Below are 20,590 nucleotides of genomic sequence, written 5' to 3'. Positions count from 1 at the left end.
TCATGACTACTCTTTTATGGTAAACAACTGCAGAGTTACATGGTCCAGTCCCTTTGCTGTTGCACATTATGTAGTTTGACATGAAAACCTCTGGTAATCTCAACCCAGCTTCCAGGTCACAAGTTTGCTGTTTGATTTTGCCAGACACGCTTTGAATTACCTCAGGGTTCTGCCTTCCAGACTGACTCCCTCCTGCTTCCAATCTGGAGTAGCTGCTAATGTTACCTCTTGCCTCACCCAAAGTGTTTTCAAGGACTTTCAGCCTACACAGCCTACACAGCCTACCACTCCTTTATGCTCTTGGCACTACACAAGAAGGTTCCTTTGTGTAGGAGTGACGCATTTGTGTCCTCTGTGTACGTTGCAGTGATTGAAATGCTTCAGTGTTTTGTGACTATTGGCTCATTGGGACTCTGATACATGTTTGTGTATTTGTCTGGCCCTGGGGCTGCGATGCTTGCTGCTTGGGCAGATGCACTGCTTCCTTCATTCAAGGACCCCAAAACAATGGAGAAGGACTCTTGCTTAGGAAGGAATTACTAACTCTAGCTTATATGGTGTGTGCTTAGCTCTGATGCTCTAGCACATTCTTGTTTATTCTCTACTATGTGATGGTCTCATTTATTGTGATCTGAACCCAAATTCACCCCCATTGCACACCTTCAGATCCATCCAGCTCATCGTTTGTTCTTTTCATGGTGTAGAATGGAATCACCCCACTGCATGTGGCTTCCAAAAGGGGAAATACAAACATGGTGAAGCTCTTGTTGGATCGTGGAGGGCAGATCGATGCCAAAACCAGGGTGAGTCTTTCTATTCCCTGAATATGATTTTGTCCCTTATGGGGAAGGGACTGGGATTTTCTCCTTGCTTGCTTTTGGGGATTTATTGTGTTTTAATTTTATGTAGACTGTTTTCTAGGGTATCAGACTCAAGAACAGCTGGTATTAGTGACAGTAGGAGGCAGAAATGCTATTTCCTTTAGTCTCCTGCATAACCTGCCTACATCATACAAGAAAAAGCTGATGAAACTGATGGTTTTCAGGGAATAAGCCTGTTATTTGGTCCAACTTGACATGACACAGCACATGTGATGCACAGCAAAAGGAAATGGAAGGTCTAGACTCATCCAAGCCTTTCAGTCCCCTGATCCCTAAATGTCCATGCTAGTTGCAGTATGCCCTGTGGAAGCTCTACTGAGCTCAGTCCATTTTAATTGGAGAGCTGATACAGAGGCAAGCAACCTCCTCAGAGCCACATGTCTCTTCCCCAGACAAAGTATGGGGTAGTAATTAGGTGACTCTCACTGGTTTCCTTCTCCCTGTTGTCCTATTGAAATGTCACATCATCTCTCTGCCCTTTATTTATGGGTGATTTCACAGTCATTCAGGGCAAAAAAAAATCCCCATCATTTTATATGGGCAGGGTTAAATATTTCAAATGGGATTTTGGAATCATCTAGGAAAACATTGTCATTTATTCAGACTGAGCTGCACAGGGCTCCTTCTTAGGAGCTGCTGATATTTAGGTAGCTGATCTGCAAAATTACATGTCCAAGAGATCAAGAGTGTTTTAGAACACAAAGCTTAGAGCTGGACATGAGAGTTTTTGTTTAACCTGATAGGAAGGTAGAAGATATTACAGTCAGCTACCCTTGGGGTTGATTCAACCTCTGCAGTTACTTGGATTTTAATTACATCAACCATTTGTTGCTTCATAAACTTTGAAGACCAGTCATAATTATTGTGAACTCTGTATGTGACTGTGATTTGGTTTCTGATTATGAAATGATATCTCACTATTTTTCTTTTATTTTTCAAAAACTCCTGCTGATGGAAAAAGCTATCTCTCAGGCAGATGTACAGCAAATCACCCCTGCTCACATTTTCCACAATAAACACCTAAATCTCATGGAGAAGAGGCATGAAATGCTAATAATACCCTTCAGTCAGGATATTCCACATGCCCCTGAGCATGTCATACAGAAATAGTTCATCTGGCCTTTGGAATGGCAGTATCGAATTCACCTATTTCCTGTTCAGTATTTAGATATTGTTCTAGACAAGTTGACACAGATGATTGTGAGGGATGTTTTGGGTTTTATGAGGTCAAAGTGTTTTCCCATCCCTGCTCACCCGCAAACGTTGAGCGCAGTTGTGAATGAATGTGAGAGAACAGGATTTGCCCAACGTAGGTGGGAGGGACCAATTTTAGATTTGTGTCATTGTCTCTGCTCCCTGCCCTGTGTCAGCTGCTACATGGGCTCAAAATGTCAGTACAGAAATGTCCCTGAAAACCCGTACAGGTATCCTAAGGCACACATATTCCAGCTTGCACAGGGTCCCTCTTCCTGTCACCTTCACCTTCTGCCTCTTCCCTGCTCCGGGGCTCGCGGTGGCAGCCGATGGCGTGCGCCTCATGGTGGGGAAGATTCCAGAGCTTTGGTTTTGCTGTCCATGCTTTGTGTCAGCTGTTGATGTTATCTGGGTGTGTCTCTCTTCTCCCTGTGCTCTGTCCACTCACCTCGAGTGCCTGGCTCTGGCTGTGAGTCCGCACGGCGTGAGGAGGCGGGATGTGCTCTGTCCGTGGCACAGACCCCGCCTGCCCCGCTGCAGTACTAACACACCTCGCCTTCCCTGCTGCCTTCTCTCGGCTCCCCAGGAACTCCTGCCACCTTCCAGCAGGTCACAGTCACTGCAGAACAGAGGAATTAAAACACTGCGATGTTTCACCGCCAAGTTCTTGTGCTCCACACCGCATCAAAATACACCCTTTAGTTAAAGGAGCCCTCGCTGCTTTCGTTCTGTTTATTTTTAGCTTGCTTTGTTACATGAAATCTGACGCTGCATAAATTAAGATGCAAAAGCTTATTTTAGGGGATTGCAGATGATATTCAGTACTTCAGGTTTGCAAAGTTAATCTGTGAAAGCTTTCTATGTTTGAAAATCTTCCATTAGAGTGATTCTTTAGGAGCCCCTGTGTTGCCTAAAAATATAAATTAAAATGTCTATTCCTCAAAAGGAGTAAATGATGCATTTGTCCTGCTGTTCCATAGTTAATGCAGCATGTCAAAGGAAAGCTCTGCTTTCTGCCGAAATTAGTATTTTTATTTTCTATACATTTCAGAATGTGTTTGCTGAAATTTTATCTCATTTCTCACAAAGCCATAAAAATGTAGACATAGTGGTAAATCTCTTGACACGGTACATATTTTAAAATAATATTTTACTTTTTTTTTTTGCAAGTCATACCATTTTTCTCAATCAAGTCCTAAGTTTTTAAAATGTGAAATTTAATATCTTTTATATTACATCCAAAGCAGAAATGGAAACTCCATTCTTAAAATAATAGGATACTTTTATTACTACTATCTGTTAGAAATATTATTATAATATTATAACAAAATATAATCTGTAACAGTAGATAATTATTATATTATCATAAAATACTAAAATATTATTTTAACATATATTATTATATAATATCTGTTATATGTTTTGCAACTTCCATTTACATACAAGCCTTCTCTGGACTTTTGTTCATGAAATAATTAATGAGTAAAATTACCTATCCTAAAATATTTCATATTCAAAATTTTACTCAATCCTATGTTATCTTTACATTTTCTTACATTAGTAACAATTTAAGTGGCATCATTTTATTTAAAATTTTAGTATTTGACCAAAATTCTAACTCATGCAGATCCTGATGATTAGAGTTAGGGAGTCAGAGAAATTGTGCAGAAGTGTGTTCTCTGAAAGATGGTGGAAAGTTTAATTTATGCTTAATTCACTGCCAGGTGGTCAAGGGTAGCATGGCAATTCCCAGTTCTCACTTTGAGGGAAGGAAGCACAGTGCCAGGGCCACAGCATTTACAGTCTTCCTGGAACACACTAAGGATTCTTACAGGGAATTATTGTCAGAATTTAAAAGCAATTTTAGCATGGCCAAAATTCATGTATTTCTATAAAATGGAGTCTTCATATAATAGAATCATAAGAGTGTGCACCTTCAGAATGTGGAAATGTTGCTGGCTATTACAAGGTTTTAGGAATATCCTTTCTGAATGCAGCTTTTGTGTTATCTCTATCATTTCTCTCTATAGATTGTATGGGGAAAAAAAACAAGAATATGAGATTGTTTTGGTTTTGCATGCTTTTTTTCTTTTAAAATGCTGTTTAATTCACAGGCTTTTATCGCCTTACTGGAATTTCCATTTTTGTGGGAGTAAGGAAACACCCTTCAGAGGGGGAGGAACACTGTCACCTGTCTCAACCACTGAAGCTGTCACACACTTTGTCGTCTTCCTATTCAATCTTGCCAACATTGAAATTGGATTTTTGTTGCTCTGGGACTTTTCTTAAGTCTCCTCCTGCAGGTTTTCATCCTGAATATTTACAGTTGAATAAAATCCAGGGAATGAAGGAGAGCATCCGGTCTTGGAAGGGCAAAATTATTGTGTGGGGCAGTAAGTGTGCTGTGTGCCCGCAGCATGGCAGCTGGAGCAGGGATAGGCATGGCAGTGGTGGGACAAGGTCTGGTGCACCATTGGGGTTGGAGAAGGGCCACAGAAAGGAGGAGCTCAGCTGGAGCTCAGAGGAGTGGCAGGTCACTCATGTGAATAGGAAAACAAAAGGAAGGAAACTGGGCAGCACAACTCAGATTTGGTTGGTTTGGGGTTTTTTTTTTGTGGGAAATGTGCTTCAGACACCCCTTAACACTCCTTCTGGAAACCTACTGAAATATTATTACTAATAAATCTTCTTTTGTACATCTGTGTCCTGACAAAATAGGCTTGGCTCTGCTATTTCCACATGGTAACCACTGCAGCAGGATCCTGGCCCTGCCCTGGCATTGTGCTCTGTACAGTGTTTGTTCCTGCAGTAATGCTGCTGTGACATTTTCTCCTCATCTTCTTACATGCACAGAGCACTAATAATTCATTGTCAGCTTTTGCTGTTCCTAAAGCTCTGTCAGATTATAAATATCTAATCACAATGCAGATATTTCCTATAAAAAAATTAGTGGCTCCATATAATGTTTACAAGGGAGTGGGAAGGTGTATTGTATGAATTGTGTAAGCAAGTTATCTAGAAAATGACGGTTATTTGGAGTTACTTATGTTATTATCTTAATATTCAAGCAAGCACATGGTATATTTTTTGCTGTATTTTTCAAGTTTGTGCTGTGAATGGTGACCTGGAGGAATACTTTACAGCATGTTTAATTATGGCAAGAGCTTAAAGCAAGAGGGAGGCTCGCCTTGTTCATTTTTAAAGAGATTAGGTTTAGTCATAATGAAAAATGAACAAATTAAAGTCCCATTATTTGTCAAGAAAATTTAGACAATTTTGCATATTTGACATATGAAATACTAAAACTTTACTTCACCCTTATGAAAATGAGAACATACAACTGCAGTTTAGAATAATTCGTTGATAATTTGGCCTTTGATGCTCATTTCTATTTATAGTTTTTGGTTGAATGAGCGCTGAATGTGAGCAACTGTCCTGTGAATCTGCTGCCCACATCATTTCCCATTAAAAATCCCTCATAAGCACAGCTTCTTTTTGTCTCTGTGTCTCTGCTAAGCTGAAAGAAAACATTTGTGAAATGACCAAATAATTCATCTTTGGAAGCCCTACAGTTAGGAGTCATGCACAGCCTTCAGAATTAATTCTGCAGGTTAAAAATGACCAGTGATTGATTTTCAAGGAAAAAAAAAGCACAAGTTTTCCTCATATTTTGAGAAGTATTTGAAAGAGAATTAGGATTGATGGAATTTCCTGCCTTCCATGCACACAGAGGGGATTGCATTGCCATTTCTCAGGGTGACCCAGCTGTTGGTTACATCACAGAGTGTGTTAGGAGAGTACCACATTTGGGAACAGCAGAGTACCAGGTGTGGGATGTCAGTGGGAAGATACAAACATTTAACTCTTCATTCCACACAATCCAGGGCAAGGAGATAATTGTTAAACTTCTCTAAACATCAAATTTCTGAATTTCTTGTCTCCTGACATGGCAGCCTTTGTGTTGATGGGATATCCATTATTTGTGCTTCAAAGTCTGTGTCCCTCTGATCCAGAGATGGATGTCCTGTCAAGTGATGTGCCTGATGTGTTGGTCACTCTGTGTCCTTCAATTAGCAAAGGAATGACTGACAAAGTACTTAGGCCAGCTCCTGAAGCCACTTTGAGAGCACTGAGGCTCATGGCAAATAGGTAATGGTGCAAAAAAGGATTTATTTGGTACGCCAGTGTGTCTCTTCATGTTGGCTCATGTCAGCTTGTCTGCATTGTTTTCTTTACCGATTCTGCTACTACAACAGCTTTCTCTTTGAAATCTCCCTCATTTTTAAACAAAAGATATTAGCAAAAGAATTAGAAGTATTAAATATACAATAATTTTTAAATATACATTGTAGGGGGATAGAATATAAGTAAATAAAGGTAGTATAGAAAGTAATCTTATCCCCTAAAGAGTTGCAGCCAGGTTAATTATTAAAGATTAGGAGCAGGCCTGACTTTAACAAGCCAGAGCTATAGCCAATAATAAGAAGAGAGTTATAAAAGAGTGGGTTGGTTGGTTGAGGGGATCTGGAGTTGGTTGCTGTAAGAAGAAGGAAGAGTCAGTGCTGAGAGGAGCTGCCTATCAGAAACATCAAGGAGGTACCAAACTCTAGCAATGTGGAACCTTTGCAATATAGTGACAATAGAATTCTTGCAATATAATGGCAACAATACATGATGTTTTCATCACAGCAGAAAGAGGAAAGGGAAGAGGGTTCTGTAGGAGGTCCTCAAAACACCTATGGCAGAGTAGAGTAGGATAGCAAAATTCTATCTCTGCTTTGAAAGGGAATTGTAGATAAGAACAAAGAAGAAATCATTGTTTGAAGTTATATAGAGTTTTTTTGTTTTAGCCAGACATTCTTGAGGAGTTGATGCACTTCTTAGCTTATATTTTTCTTCTTTTTCTCCCTCTTGGGATTTGTCCTACTTTTGTTCAAGGATTCATGCAATTTTTCTTTTTTTGTTGTTTTACTAAATAGAGTAACATCAAAGCCACCACGCAAATAAAGAAAGTGAGCCTCCCACATTGATTAAAAATGTAGAGCACAAGAGGCCAGAAACTGGAAAGAAATACCAGATAAATACCTTCCCTAGAAATGCATTTGGGATATATTCTTACCTTTGTAATGCCAGTGGGAGTTATCTGTAGGAATCCCTCTGGTAATGAGATAGCATACCTCAGTTGGTCATAAAAAGACTGGGCTCAGAGGACTCTGAAGTTTCAGTGCATAAAAAAAAGTAAATTATTTCCACATAATTCTTCTCACTGACCCCATCTATCAGTGCTGAAGGCCATGAATTCTGTTTTTGGGTTTGATCTTTCACCTGTGTAATTTCAGTGCAAACCTTCTGTGGGATTTAGGAATGCCTCTGACACAGTGAGCACCCAGGCACACCTAACCCTGTCAGTGTGTCACAAAAGCCTCTGGAAAAAGGAGATAAGTAAGGGAGAAAAATTCTTCCTGCAGACTTCAGCCCCTTGCAGCTGTGGAGCTTTGTGGTGCTGCTCACTTGGAAAAGGCTTTGTGCTTTGGAAACTGGGCATGAGAGACGCTCTGCTTCTTGGAACTGCCTTTTGTAGGGTGTTATAGGGAAGGGTTTGCCACAATGAGCTTGCAGTTGCAATGGCACTGTGTAGTCTAGAGCTACTTTTAATTTAAAAGTGTAGTAATGCTGGTTTCCTCCAAACCCCCAACAAGGTAAACAGTCCATCTGTGTATGAAGCAGGGTCACCAACTCATCCTTAGTGCCATGTTTTGGCAGTTTTGCTACTTTTTTAGCCTCTGTGGAATTCAGACCTGCATATTATCCTTTTAATCAAGCTGTTTCTTGATTCCTCAATGGGATCCTTGGAATAACAATGTAGATGTCACACAAGATGAGTGGCATGTCTCAAAAGGAGAAGGCTTTTCTTGCAATTAAAAACATTGCTGTTTCACCTTGGTAAAGCCACCTCTGTTGAGTGAATGCTGATGACATCTCTGAGTGTGTGCTTGAACAATGCTGAGGGCTGAGGAGATGAAAACTTGGATTTTCATATCCTATGTGTTACCTTTTTTCTGTCATTCAGCACTAATATTCTTTCATAACCATTTTTCCAGCCTCATATTTATTTTTCTGCATTAAGTCCAAACTATACAAAAGCTAGCTAGAATTCATTCTCCCATCCAAATAGTTCATGAACATATCTTTTGCTACTACTGCTGTGATCATTAATAGTACCCTGAGTGAGTCTTTTGATACAGAATGGTGTTCTGCAATGGAAAAAACTCTTGTGGAGTTGGTGGTGTGACAGCAATTTTAGAAAAGAATTGTTAGCTCTGTGTTCACCCCTAAATCTCAGAAGTGAAAGATTTGGTTATGTTTGTCTCTTTTTCTCTTGTTTTAAAATCTTCTTTATATTGATGCCTGTTTAAAAGCAAAAGAAAATTCTGGAGCAAATTTTCTGGTATGAACATCACCTGTTTCATCCCTGCATCAAAAGCAATCCAAGGACATGGGTTGGTTCATGGAGCACCCTCAACCCAGGGAGAGGCAATGCTGTATCAAAGCCATGCAGTGGCCAGGGAGGGGAGGAGGCAGTGCACCCTCACATTATCCTTTGAGAAGAGATTTCAGCACACAATGAGCTTTCTCCCTCAAACAGTAACCTTAGAGTGTCCTTTACTGGTGCAAGCAAGAACAGGGATGAAACTTCACACTGTGGAGCCAGCTGCAGTTAGGAGTCAAAAAAGGAGCTTTTTCTCATGTGTGGGGCTGTATTCCTGGCAGGCTGTTCCCCAGAGTGCCAGGACAAATAACTGAGGATGTGTTCATTTGTTTTCTCTCCTTTTCCTTGAAGGATGGACTCACCCCACTGCACTGTGCAGCACGAAGTGGCCACGACCAGGTTGTGGAGCTGCTCCTGGAGCGAGGTGCCCCCCTGCTCGCACGGACCAAGGTGTGTATGGGCTCTGTCAGAGTATAGGACACCTCTGTAACCTTCCACAGAGCTTACAGTGTCCCTGAGAGGACAAGGAGGAAGACAGCAATGTTACTGTCCTCCCAAAGGAGATGTATTAATGGGAAGAATGATCCAAAATAAGGTTTGCTTACATAATCCTTTCCAAATGCATGAAAACCATACACTTGCTTGCCCGTCTCTCTAGTATCAGACTAAACACAAGATGTGGAGTGCTACTGCCAGCACTTCCCTTGTGCTGCTTCCTGAGCCTGTAGTACACAGAGATGTGAAAGCTGGGTCAGTCACTCCTGAGAGGTGATTCCTGGTACACATTTTCTGACCCATCACATACAATAATGAGGACAGTTTCTCCTAATTATTTTTTCCAACTATTTCAGAGTAGGAAAATTATTTCAGTGTCTTCTTCCTCACATCTGGAAAACATACATCTAAAATAAATGCATTTGCAACAAGTTCTGTCTCTTTGGTGAAACTAATGATGGGAAGATATTTGTATAATAGCAGAGCCCACTGAGCAGCACCTCACAACAAAAAATGTCCTTCTTACATGTACCACAGTCTAAGTGGGGATTACTGAAGCTGCTGTTCTGTTCTGTCACAGAATGGACTCTCCCCACTCCACATGGCAGCCCAGGGGGACCATGTGGAATGTGTCAAGCACCTGCTGCAGCACAAGGCTCCTGTGGATGATGTGACACTGGACTACCTGACTGCTCTGCACGTGGCCGCTCACTGCGGTCACTACCGTGTCACCAAGCTCCTGCTGGACAAGAGAGCCAACCCCAACGCCCGTGCCCTGGTAAAGCTGTCCCACATGGGTCATGGAACAAAGCTGCCTGGTAGCTCTTGCCAGGAAAGTTGAGTGAGAACTGTCAGCAAACTCCACAGCCTTAAGTAGATGCAGTAGCCACAGGGGTGTCACACTTGCTGGTTACCAGTCGTGTGCCTTGTGTGCCTAGGCCTGGTCATGGAACACACCCCTTGGCAAGTGGCTGTATGGTATGGTATGTCAGGTATGGAAGCTCTGCAGAGTCCCTAAAATCAGAGCAGGTTCTGGCTGATGTTGATGTATACATTGGTGTTTTAATGAATTAATGGCTCAGTTTTCCATACCGGGTGATAGAATACACAATTTCTGGACTTTCAACTGAATTAGTAAGTTAATTGGCATAGACAAAACATATTGGAAAGCTAATATTTCTGCATTTATCAAATGATGACAGTTTCCTCTATTAGGTGCCATTTTTCTTTCCAAAAAACAGTTCTTATGCTTACAGGACAGCAGGTATGATTCCTTTTACTCACTGATCAAACCATTGCCCCTAACAGTGAGGAAAACATCACATTTGACTCTGGAAACATTTGGAGTCTTTAATGTATCCAAAGCCGGACAAGATTACAATTTTCTCTACTAGGCACTGTTAGCTGGCTGGGAGTTCATGTACCAACATATTGCACTCTGTCAGGAAGAGAAGGAGTTTGTGAACACTTGAGGTTTTCCTGTGTGGCCAGAGTTCTGCCATGGCCAAGCTGCACTGGGGGCCTCTAAAGAACCCCACCTAGTGTGGGCACTCAGCCTTCCCCAGCTTCCTGCCCACACTAGGACCCATTGTTTTTCTGTGTAGGCTCTCCCTGTCCTTTGCTTCCTTGGAACTGATACCGTCTTCTTCTGCCCCCTCATTTTTCTTGGCCTTTCCATACCCACAAATCCCATAGCTCCTTTGGCTTCCTCCTCTTATACTTCCTTTGCTTTGCTTTTTTCAGTGCCGTGCTCACTTGGGTGATTTTTGTTGACGCTGTTTTTATCCTTGCTTGTTTTTCTTGCCAGTCTTCTGATTACCTGCACTTTGCCCAGCTACTCACAAATACCCCCTACGTCTTCTTTCTTTCTTTCCATGACCAGAAATATATCTTCTGTTCCCCTCCCTCCATGCCTCCCTCCCTGTGAAACATCTGAAACAAAAGGAGAACACCCTCAGGCTGCTGCCTCTGCTCCCTTCCCACCAAACTCATTTTCTCTCCCCACTACCCCCCCCATTTTCTCTCTCCCATCAGGGACTTGTCGCCTTTGGCTTGTTGATAGTGTTTAATATATTAAATGAAGCTCATAATTTCTGTTAGTGATTGATTTTTTTTCTGCCTTCTCCCCTCCCCTGTCAAACTGTTCCTCACTTAAATCGAAGTAGCAAAATTAAATCAACTGAGGCAATGAAATTCAGTGAAAAATATGGAAACTTCTGAAACAGTAAAACTCCCTGTGAAATATATTGAGAGATGTATGGGAGGTAAAATATCAAATGGTTTTGATTATTTCTTTAGAAATCAGAGAAACAGTTAATCATATTCAGCAGAGTTCAGCGATGGAATAAATATTATAAAGAATGCTTTTTCAGCTACTTTAAAAAATTGTTAATGTTTGCAAAATGCTTTGGGGATACAAGCACTATGTGAGTTCTCAGCTTTTTTAATGTCTTTATGCTTTAAAGCACCTTCAAATGAACTAGTGATTAACATTCCTTTAACAGAAGCAGCCTGTAGAACAATTGTTACATGATTATCTTTTCCCATAAACTAAGATCTCACTGCAAGGTTCTGGTTACTACTGGTTGATTGTTTGGCAATACTGATGCTCTTCATTAGAAAATTTACCAATTTTTCAACATTATCTAAAAAATGTTACTTGTGCTTTTCACTAAACTGTTCACATGTGGTAAATAATGTGTTGGTTCAGCTTCAGAGACACACTTAACCTGCATTAACTGTCATCAGACTATCATGATACCACAGCTCAAGGGGTAGTTCTTTATTTAAGGCACATCAGAACATACACACACATGGATATTATAGCTTAGGGTATAAATGTAAAAATAAATACACACAGGTCCTTAGATTTCAAGTAAAATGACAGATTAAGGGGGAACCTGTAATAAGCACTCTGTTCCTCTCTTTTTCTCAGTTTAAGTGGCTTCAAACTGAAAGAGAGTAGATTTGGGTTAGAGATTAGGGAGAAATTCTCCCTTCTGAGGATGGGGAGGGCCTGGCACAGGTTGCTCAGCGAATCTGTGGTGGCCCCATCGGTAGAAATCTCCAGGGACAGGTTGGATGGGGCTTGGAGCAACCTGGCATAGTGGAAGGTGTCCCTGCACATGGTAGGAGGTGGAACAAGATGGGCTTTTCCAACCCAAACCTTCCACAATTCTCCTAGGGAGGAACAGGAAATGCTTTGTAAAGGTGCTGATTCTGAAGTGTTCACCGTAATTTCTTCCATTTCCCTTGTGTTAGGCAGTCTTGGGAAGCACTGGGAGTTCTCCTCACAGACGTGTGTGCAGCCCCAGGAAGTACACACACACACACATACATACGTGCAGTTGGCAGGCAGTACAGATGTGTCTGTATGTGAAGTCTGGAGTTGGAGGGTTCCTTTCTCTCCCAGGCCTGGGAAGAAAGCAGCAGCACTGCTTTGTTGTGCCTCAGATAGTGGAAGATGTCTGTTATCCATAACCTGTTGTGCTTAAAGAACAGCTACTTGTGGTAGCCTAACCCTTGTGCTCCCGGTGTGGCAGCATGGAGCTGTGTGGGAAGTGTAGCTGCATGTTTCTGACTAACACCACTGTCTTTTGCACAGAATGGTTTTACTCCACTGCACATTGCCTGCAAGAAAAATCGCATCAAAGTCATGGAACTCCTGGTGAAATATGGGGCTTCAATCCAGGCTATAACAGAGGTAGCAAAATGTTTCATGTCCTGCAGAAACACTCCTTCTCTGTCTCTCCTTTTTTGCTTTCTTCCTCCTGTCTCTCCTGTCCCACCTCACTTTCCTACATGTTTGATTTGAATGAAGAAGCCCATCCCTTGAGCCGTGCAGAGGAGTAAAACTGCTCTTGCTTTGTTTCGCAGTCGGGCCTCACACCAATACACGTGGCTGCATTTATGGGCCACTTGAACATAGTCCTCCTCCTGCTGCAGAACGGAGCCTCTCCTGATGTCACTAACATTGTGAGTATGGCTTTCACTAGAACCTTCTGCTCAGGACCCTCAGAAAGTCCCTGGTTACTGTGTAGCTCAGCCCAAGGGTCACATTTTAATGGCACGTTGTTGAATATTAGTGCAAGTTATTGTAGCACTTTTAGTGAAGAGGGGAAAGCGATGACTGCATGTGTAACAAGCCATCTCTGGTTTCATGCGATCTGCAACAATGCTTAAGTAGGTAAAGTTTTCCTTAGAAACAGACAAAGCACACCAAAACCATCCAAAATGGATTATAAGCCAAATCCCACAAAGTCTGTGTTTCTGTTCTGAAGGATGAAATTCAAGTCCAAATGGCTCTAATTTCTGCCTGCATGACTTCACTGGCTGCCATGAAATTGTGTCATTCCTGTCAGTGAAAGAGTATGAAATGCTTAAAACCCCAATGATTAAACAAAAAACAAACCTGGAAAACTCAGGATGTTCTTCTTAGACAGGAAATTCCAGGAATCGGTGATTAAATCTGGAAAATGTGACCTTTGGGAAGTAACACAAAATGCAGAACCTGACTTACCATAGAAATCAATGTTTGTATACCAACAGCCTAGTTACCAAAAATAGGGGGGAAAAAAAATGAACTAACAAAAACAACATTATCATTTTCTGAGATGTATTTCGTAAGATATTTTACTGTTTGAATTTGTCAGCGTAAACAAATATTCAACTTAGGACCACCTTGTTATTCAACTTAGGACCTTGCTGTACTTGGGAAGCAGCTTTTTTCAGTACATAAGGTTATAGGTAAGTGTTCCCAGCAGCAAAAACAACAAAAATTTAGTAATCCTGGTACTCATTATTTTTTCTCAGCTAGAAAAATCTTAGATGCAACCCAGTGAAATGGTTAGCGTGCAGAATTGTTAATGTGAATCATTTAAATAGACTTTCCATACTTTATTATGGAAGCAATCCTTATGTAAGAACTTTATTGATAATAAAAAACCAACACAAAATCCTTGTGGAAGCAGTTAAAAATATTGTGTTATCAGGCATTTGTGTGCAAAGTTTAACACTTTCCAATTTCTGCTACACAGGTGTCTTGGCTTTCACTTGGTAAGCTGAGTTTCCCTGTTGAATTACTGTTTCCAAAACCTAAATTGCTTTGCTAATTCAACCAAAAAGGGTCATTGCAGAAATTTGATCTTTAGAGTATTTTCACATATTAAACAGCTTATTCTTCAGGTAATAAACTTTATATATAGATGGAATGATTAAGATTTTTAGCTAGGGCTGTGGGATTTTTTTCTTGCATACCTACTAATCACAGCTGGTAATACAATGTTAATTTAAGAATGACAAGATAAGTCAGCTCCTGGTGAAGAGGGTTTGTAGTAAGTAAAAATCCCTATTAGCAGGCAAGCTAAAGCTACTTCTTTCCCTCATCTAGATGAGGACAAGAGGACATGATTCCCTGTTCTGATGTAAAAGGTCTTGACTCGGGTGCTCATTTTGGCAGTTGCAGTTTAAGTGGTAGTCAAGGGGAGAAAGGCCTTACAACATAATATTCTCCAGCTCTGGTGTTAGAATTATGAACAAGTAACACAAGGAAATGATGGGTCCTGCTGTGTTCTCATGATATAACGTGAGATGAATAGAGCTTCAGGTTGCAGAGCTGTCCCAAGACCTGATGCACCAGGTGCTGGTGAGCTGCCCAGGGACCATTTCAGTCCACTTTGGGACACTGCACTCAAAGGACAGAGCCCAATTAAACTAGGAATGCTGTCCTCAAGGAATCCTCATTTCAGTGTTTTTTTTGAAGACCTATGCAAAAAGTAAATGCTTTGAATATTCCTGATCTGAAAATGCTTTCCAATATTTCTTATCCTTCAAATTCTGAGAGCTACAAAAGGCTTGAAACAAGATCGATTCCACAGCCTGGAGACAGAGCCACACTGCTGAGTACAGATTTTACACATTCCGTGTGCTGGCTGAGTTGTGCTCAGCCATTGCAAGAGGCTCATGCCTCTTAATGCTGCCAGCTCCACACAGTGTGCAGGAGGGGACCATCTGGAAAATTATCCTCTTCCATCTTGAGTCTCCTGTGCTGTGCAATCCCTAGAGAGACACAGCTCAGTGTACTCTCATCTCCTGTGCAGCACACAAGCTGATGCTCTGTTATGTAGAAAGCTGAGGGGCATATGTGACCAGGGCAAGTCTATCTGACAGAATTTTTCCTAAGCCAGGATTTTCATTCTGTCTCTTAGTGCTTGAGTCTTGGATTGTCCAGATGGCAAACCAAGGCATTCCAGGTACAGCCACATGTATTTACACCCTGCCCTGTGGCAGAAGCCAGAGTCTCAGCTGGCAGAAGGATGGGTCTCAGCACCAGCTGTCATGGTTGGGACTGGAGCTGGCAATGATCTTTCTTCATGGAAGTTTAGGACACTGAAATGCTTTTGCTTTCCTGCAGCGTGGAGAAACTGCATTGCACATGGCAGCACGTGCCGGGCAGGTGGAAGTGGTTCGCTGCCTCCTGAGGAATGGGGCCCTGGTGGATGCCCGAGCCAGGGTAGGTGTTCTGCTTATAGTGTTTTCTTTTCCTTTTAAAACCACAGCTGAAGGAATCATTCACCACCCTCTTCTCCTCCATTACTCCATTTTTTCTGCTATCGCTTCCTATGACTCTGCAAGAGAAATGCATAGGAATGTGTGTGGGGACCCAGGAGGATGCTGGGCTCAGGGTGGCTCGCTAGCACTAACGACCCACTCGATTTGAGTTGTAGGAAGAACAGACCCCGCTGCACATCGCCTCCCGCCTGGGCAAGACGGAGATCGTGCAGCTGCTGCTGCAGCACATGGCACACCCCGACGCCGCCACCACCAACGGCTACACCCCGCTGCACATCTCTGCCCGCGAGGGGCAGCTCGATGTCGCCTCCGTGCTCCTTGAGGCCGGCGCCTCGCACTCCATGTCCACCAAGGTAAGGCTAAACTGAGGAACTGAAGCACTTTGGGCCCTTTTGTTGTCTTCTTATTTGATCGGCAACAATCCAGTAGGCTGGAGTGACGTATCACAAGTTAATTGTTATGGTTTTGGCCTGGCAAAGCCAGAGCCCCCATGAGTACACCTTCTCCCCGGTGTCTGCTGTGAGATGTGACCAGGAACAAGCAAAGCAGGCTCCAGCTTAAACATAAAGAAAAGTTTATTAACTAAACTACACACAAACAATTACTAAACTACACACAAAAGAAAAAAAGAAAACACGAGGAAAATGAAAACCTCACAAAAAACACTCTCCCCCTCCTCCCCCCTAAATTCCCAATACAATACATCCTCCAAAATCACCAGTTCTGGGTCCAACACCACTCTTTAGATTGCTCAAACTTCCAGTTCCTCAAGAGGAGAGGGAGTCCTTCCATGTGTCGTGGTGGCCTTTTCCGTCCTTGTTCCGGTGCTCTCATCACCGAACAGGGATCAGGACTGCTTCCAGGGTTGTCTTTTTAAGGATGCTTTGTCCAGTTCCAGAAAAGCACAGTATCTCACCTTCTCACCCTTGGGACATCTGTCCCCCCCATATTTTATATACCCCCTGGGGCCGAGGGGTACCCACACCGAATCTTCTTTGGCACTGGGACATTTCTCCCCCTGGACTCAGTCTCTGTATCACACGGAAACATGGCTCTGTCCATGGCTACACAAAAGAGTCCAGCATAAAATGCCACTCCATCTTCTCCATTCTTTCAACATCTCTCACTCTCTCTCTGGTCCAGACCTCCATCACTCGTTCATTTCCTTCGTCCTCCTCCACTCTTATCACTCATCTAGGAAGGGTTAATGTTCTGTAAGGTTTTCATTGTCCAAAAAGGGTTAAAAACTCCTCCAGGCGGCCGGACTCCTGGCTGCACTCCCCCATCTCCTCAGCCGGGCTGCCTGCTGCCAGCACATGTTTACTGAGTTTCAAGATAACGACACAGGCTGCACTCTCTCTCTCTCTCTCTCTGTCTCCAAGGGGGGGGGGGGCGGGGGGGATGGCTGCTGTCTCTTGGGGCTCCTCCACCCTTCCATCCTCCAGGGCCTCCTCACCCCCCATCTCTGTCCAGGCCCAAGCCTACCACATGGCTGCCCCTCCCCCGCCCAGCAGCAGCAGCTGGACAGGGGAAGGGAGATCCGACCTCCGTCCCTCAAAGTCCCAAGAGAGCCTCCCAGGGCCGAAGCTCTGCTTTTAACCCCTGTGTGTTCTCAGAGGTGTGTCCAAAAACCCACTGGCTACACCAGGTGCCAATATAAAAATCCAAGCACCCATTGGTTTGACCACAACATCCCAGAATTCCCACTTCTTCCTGGTCAAACCACCACACTAATCAAATTTCAACTTTGCTGTAATCTAAAATTGGGTTTGGTTGCCACTGAAGCCAAAGGCAGGTTTAAAATGTCCTTGTTTCTCCCTTTCCCTTAAAGGCACAGCTTTTTTTTGGCAGAATTTCCAAAAAAGAAACGGGAATGGCAATAATATATTTTTTATGAACAGGTCTCCTTTTATTCTTCAATACCTTATTAACTTAAATAGCAGAATAATTCTGCCCTGTTCTAGCTGAAAGGAATGTTCCTAAAACACAGAAGTCATCATCTGCCCAGTCTCATCGAATGCTGGATCTATTTTCAGTGGTTCTAAAATGAGATGTCATGTGACACAACAGGCCATTTTGTCTGGAATTGTGAAATAATTGCTCTCCAGAATCACTAGTGAGTTTTTTAGCCAAAAACGGTACCAATAGATTACTAACAGAGAGATGAATATGTAAGATAGTAGATAGCTGTGAAGAGAATGATATATCAAGATATCTTTTCCAAATTTAAAGTGAGAATCACGTAATTTTCGCTATTTATAAAAGTACCCTTGGTTTTACAGTTGGAGCTTAAAACATGTTTATGAACAACGACGTGTCTTCCAGGGTTTAAAAGACTAAACCAGCAATTTTCAAATTATGATCCATGGATTACTGGAAGGGCTTGCTGTTCTCCTTTTATCCAGCTGTTAAATCACATTAGAATGGCTAAAAATACACTAAATACTTTCCTAATTTCCCATATTGCTTGATGGCAATTAGTATTGCAGGAACATTCTATAATTATGAATAGGAGAAGATGGAGCCCACTAGATAATATCTTTATAGACTTGTGATTTGTGAACTGAAAATGTTTGAGATTACCCAATATAAACTCTGAGGTGGGATTAATGGAACTAAATGATAATGATAATAAACATTAAACATGACTTATGTGCCAGGCAATTAGGTCATTGCAGCTTCCCAAAATTACTGTCAGGCAGCGGTGCAGGCTGCCACCTACTGTCATACATCCATGAGCTTTCCTTACCAAATTTTTAATTAAAACAGGCAAAGCAAAGGGCTCGTTTTAGCTTCAGTAGAACTTTGTGACTGTATGAATACACAAATGCAAGTGCAAAATATTTTTCACCTAACCCTTCTGGAGGAAGGGAATTAGAGTTTGGAGGATTTATCTAATCAATTTTATTGGTGTTTCATTGTTACTGGCAATGACTGATGCAAGAAATACTTGTAAAGCTGTCATCATGGAACGAAAAAAGATGCAGCTGGTTTTGGGTGTAAATTTGAAGAAGTGCCTTCATTGCCCCCATGCAGTGTGTGTTGCTAAAATCAGATAAAATGTCTGCCAGCCTAAGAGCACATAAGTAGGGAAGAATAATAAAAGGGAAAGTATTTTCTTGTATTTTGTGCTTCTCGAATTGCTTTCAAGAGAGGCTGCTCTTTCTAGGTTCAGTTATCAATTCTGAGGTTGAAGAGCAGGTGCTTAACACATAGTTCTTAGACATGAGATGTCAGCATGACCTTTAACACAAACATCTGTGTTTTATCTCCTGGAATTTTTCAGAAGGGATTCACACCGTTGCATGTGGCAGCCAAATATGGGAGCCTAGAAGTGGCAAAGCTCCTGCTGCAGCGCCGTGCCTGTCCTGATTCTGCTGGCAAGGTACTGCTGGGGAAGAAAAAGTCAGAAGCCTTTCCTTAAGGAAGAACTGTGTGAAATATGCACCCTAAGAAGGCTGCAGCTTCTTTTGCATGGTGGCTGTGGCTTTGTTGGGATTGTGTCTCCCCTGGATGGTGGCTGACTGCTGCTACCCAGCACGCTGAGTTTGGGTCCATGGCACGAGGGTGCATGGCTGCTCTGAGGGCAGATGTGTGTCTTTGGCTCAGGAAGCACGGGTTCCATCAAGCTACCTAAATTCCCAATGGATAAACATAGGGACAAAGCCCCACATCCCCTGGTGTGGGTGATGAAAGCCAGCAGCTGCCACTGTGGTTTGCCTGGTGCGCTGCTTCTCCCCACTAACAGTCACCTGCTTGCCATGCCCTTGCTGTCCATCCCCACTGCCTCTCCCCCGTCCCCTCTGTCCCTTGCTCCCCCCAACCCTTCCGTCCCACCGCCCCCGTGTCCCCTCCGGCCCGTGTCCCCGTGTCCCGTAACGCGCTAACGCCGTCCCCGCCCTTGCAGAACGGCCTGACCCCGCTGCACGTGGCGGCGCACTACGACAACCAGAAGGTGGCGCTGCTGCTGCTGGAGAAGGGCGCCTCGCCTCACGCCACCGCCAAGGTGAGCCCGCCCGCCCGCCGTGAGGGGAGCCCGGGGGGAGCCGGCCCCGACGAGGCCGCCGGGCCATTTATCACTGCGCAGCGGTAGCAACGGCGTAAAAAATGTATATTCTGGCCAGGCAGACGGGGAATGAGCACAAGGGGAGTTAATTTCGAATTAATTTCACTGGCGTCGCGGTATCGCTGCGTCGGTGAGGGCAGCCCTGAGGGGAGCCCTGGCGCTGAGGGGAGTCAGTCCCACCAGAGTTTTAGTCACAGCTGGAAGTCACTTCACTATTGTGCAATGTTAGCAATGACATTAAGCATTTTATTCCGGCGTTAGGAGTGTTGGTGTGGTATCACTGTGCAGGTGAGGGGAGCTCTGAAGGGACACTGGGGAGCCCTGAGGGGACTCAGCTCTGTTAAAGCTTTGGTTGCAGTTGGAAGTCACCTCACTATTACATAATATTAGCAAGAACTTTAGAATTGTGCATTCTGACCATGCACACAGATCATTCCAGGGTTAGGAGTGGTGTTGTGCTATTGCTGTGTAAAGCAAAAGCTGCTATAAGGGGAAAATGGTGACCAGATAGGTGCAACAGCAGATAGTGTCCTGCCCTGTGCAAAGCTGCTGATCTACAGGCTTTCGGTAAATGCTCAGGGATTGTATTGGGAATGTAGTTTCCATGGCAGTGCATGGGAAGCAGGATAGTTTGGGAAACTTAAAAAAACACAGCAAAAGAGCCACAGGACAACCCAAGCAAGCATCCCCCACAGTACCTGTGTGCTAGCACCTGGCATTTTCCCCTCACGATGTGTTATAAAGCAATTAGGAAGTTGTCTTATTGCCAGAAAAGTGCCATTCTTCTATGCTTAAATGATTGAATTAATCACAAAACCATTCCACCCCATTGCTGTTTCCAGCCTGTGACTGACATGCGTATCAAAATTTCATATGCAAACACATCTCTACTCA

At 43.0% G+C, this 20,590-nt stretch overlaps 1 protein-coding gene across 1 annotated transcript in view; it reads left to right on the top strand.

The window, feature by feature from the left end:
- The window catches only part of ANK2 (ankyrin 2), a 275,986-nt gene that overhangs the window by 183,783 nt on the left and 71,613 nt on the right, over positions 1-20,590 (top strand). Inside the window, exons 9-17 of the mRNA XM_058804381.1 lie at positions 705-803; positions 8,917-9,015; positions 9,641-9,838; positions 12,665-12,763; positions 12,937-13,035; positions 15,473-15,571; positions 15,786-15,983; positions 18,917-19,015; positions 19,538-19,636. Coding sequence (XP_058660364.1) covers positions 705-803; positions 8,917-9,015; positions 9,641-9,838; positions 12,665-12,763; positions 12,937-13,035; positions 15,473-15,571; positions 15,786-15,983; positions 18,917-19,015; positions 19,538-19,636 — 1,089 coding nt within the window. The remainder of the gene's footprint in view (positions 1-704; positions 804-8,916; positions 9,016-9,640; positions 9,839-12,664; positions 12,764-12,936; positions 13,036-15,472; positions 15,572-15,785; positions 15,984-18,916; positions 19,016-19,537; positions 19,637-20,590) is intronic.

Source organism: Ammospiza caudacuta, chromosome 4 (assembly GCF_027887145.1).
Source record: "Ammospiza caudacuta isolate bAmmCau1 chromosome 4, bAmmCau1.pri, whole genome shotgun sequence".
Lineage (NCBI taxonomy): Eukaryota > Metazoa > Chordata > Aves > Passeriformes > Passerellidae > Ammospiza > Ammospiza caudacuta.
This window is presented reverse-complemented; position numbering and strand designations above follow the sequence as displayed.